The sequence below is a fragment of the Pristis pectinata genome, chromosome 10 (assembly GCF_009764475.1).
Source record: "Pristis pectinata isolate sPriPec2 chromosome 10, sPriPec2.1.pri, whole genome shotgun sequence".
NCBI lineage: Eukaryota > Metazoa > Chordata > Chondrichthyes > Rhinopristiformes > Pristidae > Pristis > Pristis pectinata.
In genome coordinates, this window is record NC_067414.1 from 33,096,750 (window position 1) to 33,111,923 (window position 15,174).

The 15,174-nt window shown below is 39.1% G+C and overlaps 1 protein-coding gene across 8 annotated transcripts in view; it reads right to left on the reverse strand.

Moving 5' to 3' along the window:
• Positions 1-796: 796 nt before the first annotated feature.
• si:ch211-278j3.3 (E3 ubiquitin-protein ligase RNF19A) overlaps positions 797-15,174 on the reverse strand; it is a 65,683-nt gene continuing 51,305 nt past the window's right edge. For all 8 annotated transcript variants that reach the window (XM_052025106.1, XM_052025108.1, XM_052025110.1 and 5 more), the window contains 6 exons: positions 10,071-10,233; positions 9,166-9,280; positions 8,718-8,852; positions 5,648-5,837; positions 3,563-3,772; positions 797-3,178 (listed from right to left, as the gene is read on the reverse strand). In XM_052025106.1, coding sequence (XP_051881066.1) covers positions 3,589-3,772; positions 5,648-5,837; positions 8,718-8,852; positions 9,166-9,280; positions 10,071-10,233 — 787 coding nt within the window. In that variant the 3' untranslated portion in view covers positions 797-3,178; positions 3,563-3,588. The remainder of the gene's footprint in view (positions 3,179-3,562; positions 3,773-5,647; positions 5,838-8,717; positions 8,853-9,165; positions 9,281-10,070; positions 10,234-15,174) is intronic.

The following is a 15,174-nucleotide window of genomic DNA, read 5'->3' on the forward strand; positions in this document are numbered from 1 at the left end:
GTAATTACATTTCCGAGGAAAGAAGGAAATCAAGGTTCACTTAACAAAATACTTAACTTTGATCTTTTTGACGGATAATGGAAGATGAGAGTTTGCCTGCCAGTAGGCAAGGAAGATTACTCAGTCTGTCTTAAATTCAGCAGAAAGGTGCAACTGCTACCATCACCACTACGAGCCCACGCATTTCTTCTCTTATTCATTCTGTTAAAAAAATCTGATCTTGTTATGCATATAATTTAGCAGAATGGATATCACAAAATTCTCTGGACCAAGGGCTTGTATTGCCTCAAGTTTCAGAGGGCAAGTAGTATTTAATTAAAATGTTTAAAATGATAATGAAAATTAACAGGGTCAAGGGATTTTAGGAACTAGGGCTGATTATCTCAAAGATGGAGAGGGGTCATCTATAAGTGAAAGCACAGAGCAAGTTCCATACAAAAGGTAGCTGAAAAACATAACCGTTTCCAACAGTTGTGAATGCCATATTAATTGAAATTTAAGACTGGAGACAGATACAGAGATTTGCCATGATCTGAGTGAGTGGCCAAACAGATTAGAAGAGCTGTATTACGTATTGTGGGCCCTATGACAACGTTGGCTAGCCAAGATACAAATTAATCTCCTTAAAAGTCTTAAATTATCAAGCTTTCAACAGAAAACTAAAATATCAAGAAATTTATTAATGATAAGAATTTTAAAAAAGTCTGTAGGTGTTCAACAATTTCTTGCATTTTTGCTTCCAAAACTATATATGGAGTGAGAATTACGTTAAAGTGGTGTTACTTGAAACAAAACATGCATGTAATGCTTTGAGATCAAGACTAGTTAAAATGGAGGGTAATCACATTTCCAGTCTTCAAAAGGAACTCAATTGTTGAAAAATTGTTTTCAAAAAAAATTAGGTATTCTATTTAAAAATTAGCAAGTTAGTGTTCATAGAACAACATTAGCAAGAGATTTAATTCTTTCCTTTCTGATGAGGAAAGACAATTTTAACAAACTTGAATGTGAAAACAAACCAAGTTACTATGAATAAGTATCTATATTCCCTATACTTCAAGGTAACTTCATCAAGATAAGGGACAGCTAAGATAGATTACTTTAAAAATATAACCAATAACATCAATCATCCGCAGGTCACATGGATCATTTATATTCTAAACTCAAGTTCCTCCATTCAAGTTACAATTGACATGTCACCTTTAACTTAAAAATAATAAATTAAAGTAAATTGAATGTGTTGAACCTGGCCAGAAACTGCACAACAACTGATTAACTGAACACAATTTCCAGTTTTGCACAGTTCATTGATTTTAACCAGTCTCAGGAAATGGAAATTAAACACTTAGTTATTCAAGTTTCTAAATGGTGACATCATTCAATAGTGAAAAAGTTCACTCAAATTCATACTTTTGGATATTTAGCAAATATCCTTATAGATGCACATTTACAACTTATTGTGATCACATCATTAAAGAGTACAGGGCATGATAACACTGAATAGTTTTAAAGCCCCCACCAGAACAAAGTCATTCTTATATTTCTTTGAGACACTGCGGGTGGCAAGGACATGCATTCAACATTTCTCACTTGTCTGTTTACATTGAAAGCATTTTCATTTCATATCCATATATTATATAGCCTATTGTGTTTTACAGCAGAGAGCCACACTATAATAATCTTTTCTGACTGTATCAATCACTGTGTGTGCAATCTAGTGAATTAAAGATACATATAGCTCTTATATGATCTTAAGGTCTTAAGGTCCAGCTTACAATTACACCAGGTTTAATGGCAAATATGTTTAATATCTCAGCTGCCATATTGACATGTGCACATTGGTTATGCTCATACAACAGCAAAGCAGAAGTTACAATGAATATTGACAATATATGCTTTTAAATTGGATTATGTTCTAAATTAAATTAAAGCAATCATGCAGTTTAAAAGGAGCATCCCTTGACAACAGACTTTACAAAACACATTGAAAATACTGCAAAATATTCACTTAGTGGTTTACGAATGATGAAGAAAATATTTATTATTTAAAAAAAATTCTAATACAAGGCATCCTTTTATTTTCAAGAATCAACTGTTCTGTTAGGCTTGGCAAGCCTGCCTTTGCAACCTGGAAGTGACATACAGTTTCTGTAATGTAATCCTCAAAGACTAAGGCAATAGCACTTTGGGTGCAAGAACATGGCACAATGGGGGCCTGGCAATGTCATATTTGGAGCTCTGTAATTCTTCAGCTCTATTCATAAAAATCAACTCTTGAAACTTCAGGGAACTGCTTTCATTGTATGATGGCAGCAATACGAGTGTGCTCAGAGTCCAGTTTATGAAGGAATGCTCCTTTAAGATATGGAACCAGTTTTTGCAGATGGAACCAGTCAATCTTTGGTGCACAATTCAACATAGCAGCAAAATAAGGGTCCTCCACTCTGATAGGACATGCTCAAAATGTGCTGCAATCAAGGTTTAAAATTTAGAATGAAGATTATAATGTGCCCATTTTACAAAGATTATCAAGGGACCATCTGACTATTTAGCTCCAAAATTTGAGGTTAATTACCAAAATAACACTTTCTTCCAGCTGATACAAAGCTAAAGCTGACTCATTTAATTCAACAATAACACCTGGTAACTTATTCACTGCTATTGCGCACATTTGAGATATTAAACATGCTGTTCTGAATTCTTGCAGGCTAACGTTGTCTGCTGAGCACTTAGAAGCTTTTAATATAATCGGTGTATATTCCTGCAGTGCTTTAAGTCTTATTGAAGTCAATTCTGTTCCGTTTCTCCAATAATTCCACATACCAAAACAAACATTTCTGGCACTCTGTGGTCTCTGGATTTAAGGGAATCACAATCAGAGACTGTACAAAACTCTACACTAACTGATTTCATACTTCTTGGGTACTTCCAGTTAAACAATAGTGATACTTTGCAGCAAAAGGCCTTTAAAATTGGCAAATATTACACTGCGCATACAACTCCAGAGCCAGCCAGTGGTGAAACTGCAGGTTTGTATTTCAGCATCCATCTCAGAAGACAAATGTCACAGCAGTATCGTAATTAAAACGTCAAATTGCTGTTGTCATGGTTTGAAATCGAGCACAGAGATCAAAGGTGGATTTTCACCAGCCATAGGCAGAAGGTGGCACATTCAATCCTGAATGAAATAAGAAAACCACCGTTACTGCTGTCAGTGAAGTAATGCAGTATTCTTATGAACAATCACCCCCTCCAGTGGTCACCATTAGAAAAGTTCAGGCTTTAGAAATAAACTGCCATTTTAAGACTGAGTTTTTGCAACAATAAACTCTGTTGTTATCCAGGCTGGTGATGTTCATTAAAATCATTGACTATGTTACCTCCTTCTTTCTGAAGAAAAGTACATCTGTTATTGGTCAGATGAGCAAGGTTTAAGCCTAGAAATGAAACAGTCATTTGCCTGTATCTGCATTGTGATACAAGAGTTTACAGCTGTAAAAACTCAGCAATTCAACAATACTTTAATTTTAAGTTTTGATTAATGGGAGAAAAATTACTGCACCTGAAAAGAATAGTGTTTAAAGCCTTTCATACACAGGTCTGAATGGAAATCCTTTCGGTGTTTGGGTTAGTGTTGCATAACAGTTCTCGAGAACAGTGTGGTGATTCCATGGACAAGCTGTGAACAGACAAGTAGCTACTGCTGCTGCGGTCTTTTGCCCCACCAGGCTCTGTTTCAATATCCACATGGACCTCTATGTTCTTTCCCTCCCTATAACAAAAGCAGCATTTAGTATAGATTGCCAAAACCATGATGCATTGCATAATTATTAAATACATTTAAATCCACAAATTCAAGGGGAAGATTAAAAATATACAGATGATGGAAAAAAAGAGACAAACTAAAATCAAAAAGTACTGACTGGACACATTAGGTCAATCAGCATCTTTATTTTTAGTATATTCATTCAAGGGATGTGGGCTTTGCAGGCTGAGCCACCATTGAATTGCCCATTCCTGGTTTCCCCCGAGGAGGGCAACTGCCTTCTTCAACGGCTGCAGTCCTTGAGGTGTGGGTATACCCACAATGCTGCTTAGGGAGACAGTTCCAGGATTTTAACCCAGTGACAGTGAAGGAATGGTGATATATTGCCAAGTCAGGATGGCAAATGGTTTGGAGGGCAACTTCAAGGTGATGGCGTTCCCATGTTTTTGCTGCCTTTGTCCTTCTAGCTGGTAGAGGTTGTTGGTTTGGAAGGTGTTGTCTAAAGAGCCTTAGTGAGTTGCTGCAGTGCATCGTGTAGATGGTATAAACTGCTGTTACTGTGTATCGATGGTGGACTGAGTGAATGGTTATGGATGGGGTACCTATCAAGTAGGTTGCCATGTCCTGTATGCTGTCGAGCTTCTTGAATGTTATTGAAGCTGTACTCATTCAGGTAAGAGTACTCCATCACACTTCTGACTTGAGCCTCGTAGATGGTGGACAGGCTTTGGGGAATTAGGAGGCAAGTTACTCGCCACAGGATTCCTTGCCTCTGATCTGCTCTTGTAGTCAGATTGTTTATAATGACTATTCCAGTTCAGTTTCTAGTCAATGGTAACCCCAGGTTGATAGTGGGGGATTCAGTGATGGTAACGCCATTACATGTCAGGGGGTGAGAACTGGATTTTCTCTTGTTGGACATTATCAATGCCTGGCACTTACGTGGCGCAAATGTTACTTTGTTACCTATCAGCCCAGGGCTAGATATTATCCAGGTCTTGCTGCATTTGACTGTGAACTGCTTCGGTTTTCTGAGGAGTTGCGAATGATGCTGAACATTGTGCAATCATCAGGAAACATCCCTACTTCTGACTTATGATTGAAGGAAGGTCATTAATGAAGCAAGTGAAGATGCTTGGGCCTAGGACACTACCCTGAGGAACTCCTGCAGAGATGTCAGGTGGCTGAGATGATTCATCTCCCGCCACCACAACCATCTACCTTTATGTCAGGTACGATACCAACCAGTGGAGGGTTTTCTCCCTGATTCCCACTGACTCCAGTTCAGTCAGGACTCCTTGATGCAATACTCAATCAAATCTGGATAACAGTGTATGGGAACTGGTGAAACATTGGCAGAGAAGAGCTGGGCATTCTTTTGGAACATTGCTGGCCTGTTGTATTTCCAAAATTTTCTCTTTCTACATATGAAAAAAGTGCAGTCTTGGCAGTATTAGGGAATTTTGTAATACAGTAATACACGCAAAGCATTCTTATTTCTGATAAATCAAATGGAAATATTTGCTTACTGTTACCTAGGGGGTGAAAGTACAGAAGCAAAAGGATGGAATAACCACCTTACTTTATTGTGATTGGTGTGGCGGGGGTTAGGGGGGGGGGCTGCGATTCTGGGATTCTAACCAACTTGTCCCTTAGATTTGGCAGAGTTCTGGTTCAATCAGCAAACTTGCATTGTAAATCAAACAACCTCATAGTTGACATGCTGATTTATTAATAAAAGTAATGATTAAAGTAAGTAACACAATTAGAATGCTATTAAATGTTGTCCATAACTCTATGCTCAGCAAAGACTTACAAACTGGCTTGTGGAAATTACCCCCAGATACAAGGACATTTCAAGTAACTTTCCTATCCACTCACCTGTTTGAAGAATCCTGTTCAGCGCTAAGCATGCTTCCTGCTAGTGCTACTGTGCTTGCCGATTGCTCATTTTCCAGTTTTACTCCTGCTCTGTCCAGATTACTTCCACTTGCACTCAGACCACTGGTTACCTCTTGCACACTGCTACCACTGATACTGTGGTTATGTAACCTTGGGCGTGGCTCATTAACTGGAGAAGACATGAAGCATCAACACTTAATACAGTTGGAACACAGAGGTTATACTGTTGTCTTTAAGAAGCTGCATGCTTTGAAATAAAGAATTTTATAATGGTTTCATCAATTAAATGTACAATTTACAATGCAATTCTGCTTTACCTTTCCATTTAAGGCCAACATTAAAAAAGTGCAGAGTTAAAAGAAATTACAGAAATGTTGCCCTCCAAACAAAATAAAGACAGTTCTCATTTCAGCACAAGTACAGCAATATTGCAGGAGACAAGTACAGATAAGTATTGGTCATATAGATGAGTTAAAAGTCAAATTTGAAAGGATGTAAATAAAATTATACAAGACAGAACTGACTTACACCATGGGCATATTCCAGTCTCAATCTGGGAGAAGATGGTAGGGAAATAAAAATGCATACAAGTTATAAAATTGTGCTTCAGTATGAAACCTGAGATTCTCTGCAGCCCACTTAAATCAAACGAAAGAGTTTGATCTCATGAAAAGTGCACTTTAGATTAGGAAGCTCTGATGGCCTTTCACTCAGATTGCAGAATGTCTTCTGATTTTAGCAATGATCACTTGTTAACATAAAAGTGACAGGGTGGGGATGGAATGGATTTAAACATCCCTTGCAAATGTTAACATCATACAGCAGCTTTAAAGTAAAAGGTAATTGGGAAATGTGCAGGAAGGAAATAAAATCAAATGAAAATAAACTAACACAGTGCATTTAACCAACTGGTGGATGCCTGACATGAGAATATCTAATGTTGAAATTATTCCAAATAGTATGAATAAATCATTGTGCTAACCACAACAAAGCAGTGTAGAGGCCTCTGCCTAGTCCCAATGTTGAAATCTATATCCTTGATTGGAATAAGTGTTAGAACGCCACTGAATTGACAATTTCCATTTTACTGAACAAGCTTATAGCTGAATAAGAATAATGTCTGACGTTACCTTAAAGCCAAAAAACAGCGTTGTCAAAATCACGTTAAGAATAATTAATCTGATCAAAGTAGTGAGGGTGTGGATTGATCTAGAGGGATGGCTACAAGGTCAAACAAGCTTTGACATTTAGAATTTGTCTGGCATGACACTGTTTAACAGTTTCTTCTCTCTGATTATGTTTATCTACAGACAATAACAACCTGAAGCAAATTGTCTACTTTTGGTATATCAGCATTTGCGCAGATAAGCGTTCCAGTTGCTTAAGGCAGTTCGAAGACAAAGACAAAATAACTTCTTTCAGAAGCAGTTGACAGAGCTCCTAGATGAAGAAAGTGGCAGCTAATCTAATCACAAAGAATGTATAGAAAATTTAATAGGAGGAAGGAAGCAAAAAACAGACAGAAAAAGAGAAATTCTTTTGAATAAAAAGAGGCCATTCTTGGATCATATGATTTTTCCTATGAATCCAGTCCCAATATACAAATATTCAGACCAAACTAAATTTTGACTAAAAGGGAAGTATTTTGGCTTTTTGGAAACCATATTATTGTAAACATATTGCCAGGCTATGAAAAGCAATGAAAAGGAATAGTCCTCACAGTGCACGCAGTTCAAAAATTCTATCAAAAAGGAGTCGAGGTTGGGGGGAATAAACCATCATTCTTCACATGGTCTATAAAACTTCTGAAAATTGCATTTCTGGGCAAGAAGAGAAATAATGGAAGTGGAAGATTTGAAGTATTTGATTGATTTTGCAAATTTATTCTGTTGGTGCTCATAAATGATCTCTTGTAGCCAGGAACCAAGGTGGCAAATGAGGCAATAACTTTTCCACCTAAAGAATCACAGTGTTCAAGATAAGCAATTGCAGGAGGCCATCTGATCTTTTGAAGACAAAAGAGACTACAGTGGCTAATCTGGAACAAAAAAAAACAGAACACTGGAAGGACTCAGTGGGTCAAACAGCAAAACGGGCATGTCGAGGTTTCAGGTCTAGACCCTGCATTAGGACTGAGAGGGAAGAGAAAAGATTGCCAGTGTACAGAAGTGCAAGGCAGGGATGGGACAGAGGCAGGTAGGTGAAAGGTGGAACCAGATAAATTCTCCTACACACACTCACCTTTCCACCTAGGGTTCTTCTCCCTTTGTTCACATTTCTCACACCCTCCCTCCTCCCCTCTGCCACCTGGTTCCATCTGCTTATCTTCCCCCCCCCCCCACCCCACCCCCATCTGGTTCCTTGTGTCACTTACCACCCCTCCCTCATATTTCTGTATACTGGCAATCCTCCCCCTTAGTCCTGATGCAGGATCTCGACCCAAATGGTCAGCATACACCTTTTGTCTCCACAGATACTGCTCGACCTGCTGAGTTCTTCCAGCGCCCTGTTTTTTGTGGCACATAACCTTTTGAGCCTGCTTCATTATTGAATAAAGTCATGACTGATCAGGACCATTGATGCCAACTCCCTCTTCAGCAAAGATAACTGAAAAACAAATGTGCTCAAGAGAGAATTAGATGCTTCAAAGGAGGACATGTAACAATATAGTGAGATGATAGAAGGTTCATCTGTGACAAAGGGAATGACTTTGTTTGTTATGCTGAAAAGCTGATCAATCTTCTTTGCTTGCGCATGCAACGTGGACTAGATTGGGCCATTCTTGTGAAGTATGATTGTCTGTATGTCTCCTTGATTGCTGTTTTACTCTGCAACATGCAATAACTTGTCACAAGGACAATGCAGAAGTTAGCTAGAGCAATGAGTATAGGCCAGATAAAAGGATTCCTCCTACTCTTGAGAGTTTTTCCACCATCTTTGATACATGACAAACTTTATGAACAATCAGGGAGCTAAATATTTAGAACACATGTAGAATAAGTCTAACTAGGCAGGTTTTAGTTCTTGAATAAATATTAGTTATACTTACCAGAGGCAGCATCTTCATCTATTTCAATCTTTACACCTTTTCCATTTCCAGTTGTAACTCCACACCAATCACTCCGACAGAGTGATACTGGGACAACACCGTAAACATATGCAAGCATTATAGGTACACCAATACCTTAAAAAAAATACAAAAAGAAGAATTGAAATATTTTGCTTCAGAGAATAACATCATTCACTATTATGCCAGCAGTGATATTTGCATGGAGGCACACATTATTTGAGTTATTTTTTTTTTTACAAAACCTCATAGCTTTTGCTTGGTCTTCGACCGGTTGCAAACTGAGAAAATGTCGTTCTTGTACATCAAAAATAATCTATACAAGGGTCCTAAACATTCATCCTCACTTAAAAAAGCAAAATTTATGCTGCAAAATCTGCTAATAAACAATTTAGCTAACTTGATGTTATTGCTCCATGTTAAACCTTACCAACTGTCACTGCAGCTAACACAGGAGACACGATAATCGACAGAACAACTCCTCCAGCTACAGCAAGTCTTCGTCTATGATTTGATATCTTATTACTTTCACAACGACTATAAATCTGTAAAGAGTAAACACATAATTGTGTTATTTTAATAACTCAATTTTAAAGAATCTTAAAAATCTATCATTCATATTGCCTTTAAGCAAAGTACTACAGACTTATAATGTCGTGCTTGATAAATGCAACCAGTAAAATCCACCTAACAGCACAACACATACACTAGAACCCTTCCAGCAGAAACTGCAATCAAGTTCATTGGGCACATTAGGAAGAGCGTTGTTTCAGAAGAAATATGCCGCATGTAGAAATACAGAAAGCTACTCAAACTGTAAAGATGATCACAGGAGAAAATGAGAGAAATACATCAATAGGAAACCAATTATTAACTTTGCTTCCAACTCAATCTGTCTCCCCTACTGTGAACATTCAAATGTTTCCATTTTTATTTCATGCTGGAATACTACTTAATTGGAGGGAGTGACAAAAGCAACTGGATGGTTGGGATGGCCATGCTGCAGCAGGAAAATGGAGAATCAATCATCCATATTAATTCACTGTGAGGGGAGATGGACTGAAAGAGATAGAATTCCCACATTGTGAGAGCCTATTTTCTGCTTAGAATGGATTGGCAGAGAGGAGAGAGTAAAAACATACAAGAAAATCGCCCCACCCCTATATTTGCAAAATAAATACAGGAAAAACATTTACATATTCTGCCAAGTCTAACAACAGTTTTGAGTCAATAATTAAATGCATACTGCTTTACCAAAACTCTACTAAAGTAAAAGGAAGGTAACCTTGCAAATGCAAAAGGCCCGTGTATGATTTCATTTGATGTCCTCCTTACCTTTCGTCCCACATAGATAGGGAGACCAACCATCATAACCGGAACAGCAATGCCAGCAATCAATGTAATTCCAACTGGAGCACCAACCAACATGCCCACTTGCCAGAGAATCTTCTTCTTCCGGCTCCAAGGTTTTTTGCCCCAGAAAGTGCAGCCAGAGGGACTATAAACACAAGGATAACAAATTAAGTTAAAATGGATCACCTCCCTTTGGAAACAAAGACTGTGACTTCCAGAAACCATTAAATACAGGAAGCACGAGTTAATAAATTGCAAAAACATCTATAAGAGGCCAATGAATGCATGGAAATAACTGACATGAGTATATCAGATTATTAAACTCAGTTTCTAAGCCAATGGGCAGCAGCAGACAAACCCACTTAAAAGGTAAGTAAAATGGTGTTTAAATTGGAATGGTACTGAAGTCAATTCTTTACCCGGGAGAATTTAAAAACAGATTCAAAAGCACTAAACTGTAGAGTACACAAGGCTGCATATTAAAAATACTAGGGTAGAAGTACATACTGCAGCATTTTTCAAACCAAAATAGGTGATGGACTAATAGTAAAGCAGAAATTGGACTTGAAATTGAAGGCTGACTTGAAATTGAGTTATAGATTCAGAATGTTAGCAGTGGCCTGCAGACAAAGCAAGCATTCATGACCATTGGTGGGGCTTCTGGCAGGAGGTACTCATTTGCTTAACGGTAGCCACATGTAGATGCTCATCTTGAGCAAAACAGAATGAAGGTTAATGCTTTCAAAAAATCGTACTTCAGGAGGTGGACCTCAAACAAGTGATAGAAAACCCAAGGCAAAAGGCTAGTTCCAGTTACATACAAGGTGGTGGTGTGCACACTTGTCATGTTGGAAGCATTGATGTACATTTTACGCTCATTTCTAGGTGTGCACATGCATGCGTACGCTAAGAGTCTGCGATCTTCTGTCGCAGTCCTCCAGTCTTCACTGGGATCCTCCTCGATTACCTTCTCTTAGTGGCTGAACAGCTGCTCTTCAAATCACAGTGTGGATTCCACCCATCTAGAGGCACAGTGGAGATGTGACCTTCACCACACGACGGCTCTAACATAGGGAACAGCACCAACCACTACAGATGCCTTTTTACAACCTCATTAAAAGCCCTTAACCATCAACAAAAAGGGACCGTGAAGTACTTTTCTCAAATTCTGTTGACCAGAGAAATAGTTTTCCATCTTGTGTTTGTTTCATGATGGTCTGCTAGTTATGGGTCAGTGCCAGAGCCAATCTCAGAGAGAAACTGGTGTCAAACAATATTACATTGCTCCCTCAACAAATTTTTTTCTGATCTTTCTTCCGGCAATGCAGAACCTCCCCCCGATAAATGTTCCACATGAGTAGACCTAATTTTCAGAACTAATGAGAAACGATTCAACCTATTAGAACTACATTCTGGACAAAGGTCACCTCAGTTTCAGTACTTAAACTGCAGTTTGCAGCAAAGCTTGCACACCTGGAGGTTAACCTTCATATCATTGACTTGCCCACTTAAAGTGTAGGAGATAATGCCTAACACTCAACATTCACTAAAAATAAGATCTATTATCGTGACCCTCTGGACAACACTATCCTCCAATAGAATCTTTTTGCAGGAGAAGGAATTTTGTCAGCCACACACCAGAACATTAAGCCACTACAAGCACAATCCTGAGTGTTGAAGGGTCTTGCTGAATACAGTTCCTACATTCATTATCTTAGATGTTACAAATAAAACATGGTGCAATCATCAGCAAACATCTCACTTCTATCATGATGAAGGAAAGGTCAATAATTAAACAGATGATGGTTGGGCCTGGGGACTCTACCCTGAGGAACTGCGGCCATGGAAAAAACAGACTTCCAGCATCAGCTGTTTTTTTAGTGTTTGAACTGCAGCAACATCCCAAGACAACTCCCATCTACATCAATCTCATCGCGGCTTCTTGACCCCACATTTTGCCTTGTTGATTTTGTATCATAATCATTCACTTTTGGCTTGTCTCTGGAGTTTAGCTTTTATCTATTTTTGAATCAAGACTGCATTGAGGTCTTTAACAGTGGCTCTACAGAACCCAAAATGCACATCAGTGAGCATGCTATTGCTTGCAGACAATGCATGCTATTTCTGGCATTGTAAATTACATTGTTTTGACCCAAATCTTCGACTGTTTATTTCCCTCCATAGATGCTGCCTAACCTGCCAAGTTTCTCCAGCCTTTTGTGTGTGTTGTCTATCAACTTGTAGATATTTGAGAAAATGATGGGATAGTATTTGGCTGGATTGTATATGCTTTGTTTTTTGGGAACAGAATACATTTGGGCATTGTATTCCCAGTGATACTGATGTTTTAGTTGTTCTGGAACAGTAGGGCTAAAGGAGGGCTAATCATGGAACATGTCATCAGTATTACAGTCAGCATATTGGTAAGACCCAAAGTCTTTCCTGCATCTGATATATTGAACAATAAATAAACAGTTAATGCAATTGGCTGAGGCTAGCTTCAGTGCAAAGGAGGGATCACAGAAGGTCAAGATGATATATCCAACCAGCACTTTTGGCTGAAGGCGGCTGCAAATATTTGTTTTCTATGTATATGCTAGCTTCTGCAGCAGTTGAGGATAGGGATGCTTGTGGAAGCTTTCTCCTCCTCCAGTTATCCAATTGATCACTCCCATTCTCTACTGCATGTGGAAAGATTGCAGAGCTTTGATCTAATTTGCTGGTTGTGGCACTATTCAGCTCCATCTACTGCATGTTGTTTCTGCTTTCCATCATGTAAGTAGGCCTATATTGTAGGCTCACTACTTTGTATCTTATTTATAGATGCATCTGGTACTACTCCTGGCACATCCTTCCATAATACCCTCTGAGCTATGATTGACTCCCTGGGTTGGAACACTGAGTGACATGCTTGCCACAAGGTGATAGACAGTGGGAGATCACACTTCCACTGCTGCTGATGTCTCACAGCACCTCAGACATCCAGTTCTTTTGCTGTTTGTTCATTTCTTAGTCAATCCCATTCAGCATCGTGGTCATGGCACACAATTTTGGAGGGTACCCTCAGACTTAAGTCTCCACAAGGAAAATTAAATGGTCATTTCTACCAATGACATCATGGGCAGGCACACGATAATGCTTAGACTGATCAGCATGAATAGGTTTTGCCCTTATGCTGGTTCCCTCAGCACCTGCTGTGGGCTGTCTGGCAGCTATGTCCTTTATGGCTTAGTCACATGATGCTATCAAGCCCCTCTTAATGATGGGGGATTGAAATTACCAATCAGAATAAATCCTGTGACGTTTCTGATCAGTGCTTCTTCCAAGTGGTTTTCAATATGAAATATCATTGGAGAGCAAGTGATAATTGGAAAATGGCAAGAAAAAACCTATAATCTGATAGAATGGGACTTGCAGCCCTGACATTCAGAAGACTGAATGTCAGGGCTACTCCCATCCCACCACATACCACTGTCCTCACACCTCTAGTATGCCTGTTGGCTGGAAAGAGATGATGGAGTAATAATTTAAGACATACAGAGATTACTTCAGATGTATAAAAATAAACTAGGCTGGAAAAATTGAAAACATGACTAAGTCAGGTTGTTGCTTGATAGGTTTGCGCAATAGCTCTGTCCAATTTTAGTCCAAATCCCATGACTGAAAAACCCCTGTTTCTGAGTCAACTAGGCTGGTAATGCCTTTCTCCAGTCTGGTGCTTAGTTTTACTTGATGCTTTTCATGGTAGTCTGACACAACTGAATGGCTTTCTAAGACATTTTAGTGCAACACGATTGGCTTGTAACTGTTGCTTATGTCTAGAATCATATGTGGGCCAAACCAGATATGGATTCTCCTTCCTAAAAGGACATTAGTAAACCAGATGTTTATTTATAACAATCTGTTACCAAATTAACAGATTTGAAAATCTCTAGCTGTTACTGTGGAATTTGAACCCATGCCATCAGATATTAGTCTAGGCTTTGGGATTGCTGGTCACATTTGTGGATATAAGACCAGGTCAGAGGCTGGGTATCCTGTGGGGGTGACTCACCTCCTGACACTCCAAGGCCTTATCAGCCTGGATGAGGGCAGCACCAACAAGTCTTAAGAAGCTTGACACAATCCAGGACAAAGCAGCCTGTTTCACTGGCACCGCACTCACCATCCGAAACATCCATTCTCTCTACCACTGGTGCACAGTGGCTACAGGATATATCATCTATATATTTGCAGTACATTTTTTCACCCAAGCCACTGTGACAGTGCCTTACACACCCACAGTTCTACCACTAGGAGAACAATGGCAGCAGATGCATGGAAACTTCACCACCTTCAGGTTCCCCTCCAAGTCGTACACCCAGCTGACCTGGAAAGGTATTCCTGTGCCTTCATTTATGCTGGGTCTAAGTCCTGGAACTCCCTGCCAAACAGCTCTGTGGAACGACCTTCACCAGAAGGTCTGCAGTGGCTCAAGAAGGCTGCTCACTATCACCTTCTCAAGGGCAATTAGGGATGGGTAATAAGTGCTTCTTTTGAGAAAATGAGTAAATAAAAAAGGTACCATCATCATTATGCTCCTATACCCTTATGGTCAAATGACCAGCTGAAGTGGGATACACACCTTATGAACTAACTCAATAGTTTAGCTGCAGAACATCTATATATTTGCTATGGACTCTAAAAGATTACGGTTTAATTGTAAACCATTTTAGCCAAACCATGGCATCCTCAAACCTGCTCATTTACCTCATTTTAGGCATTTCCTTCAGCTGGTTGGGTTTTCACATGCACTTGTCCTCCTAGAGCTGCCTGCTAAACAGACATCCTGGTATCTGCACAGCAAGGCACCATGGCGGCCACTGGATGGCAGAAAATATGTTATTACTAAAATTGACTCAGCTACCTCTTAAATCACCTGAACTAAATTATCTCTGTGTAGTCCATCAGAAAACAAATACTGTTATTTATTCCAAAGAAAACATTAGTGAATGACAGTTTAATGAATGTTTGACAGATTTCAGAAGGCCAGTGAAACTGGCAAAATATTTTTAGTTTGAAATTCTTTTCCTTGAATGAAAAATTG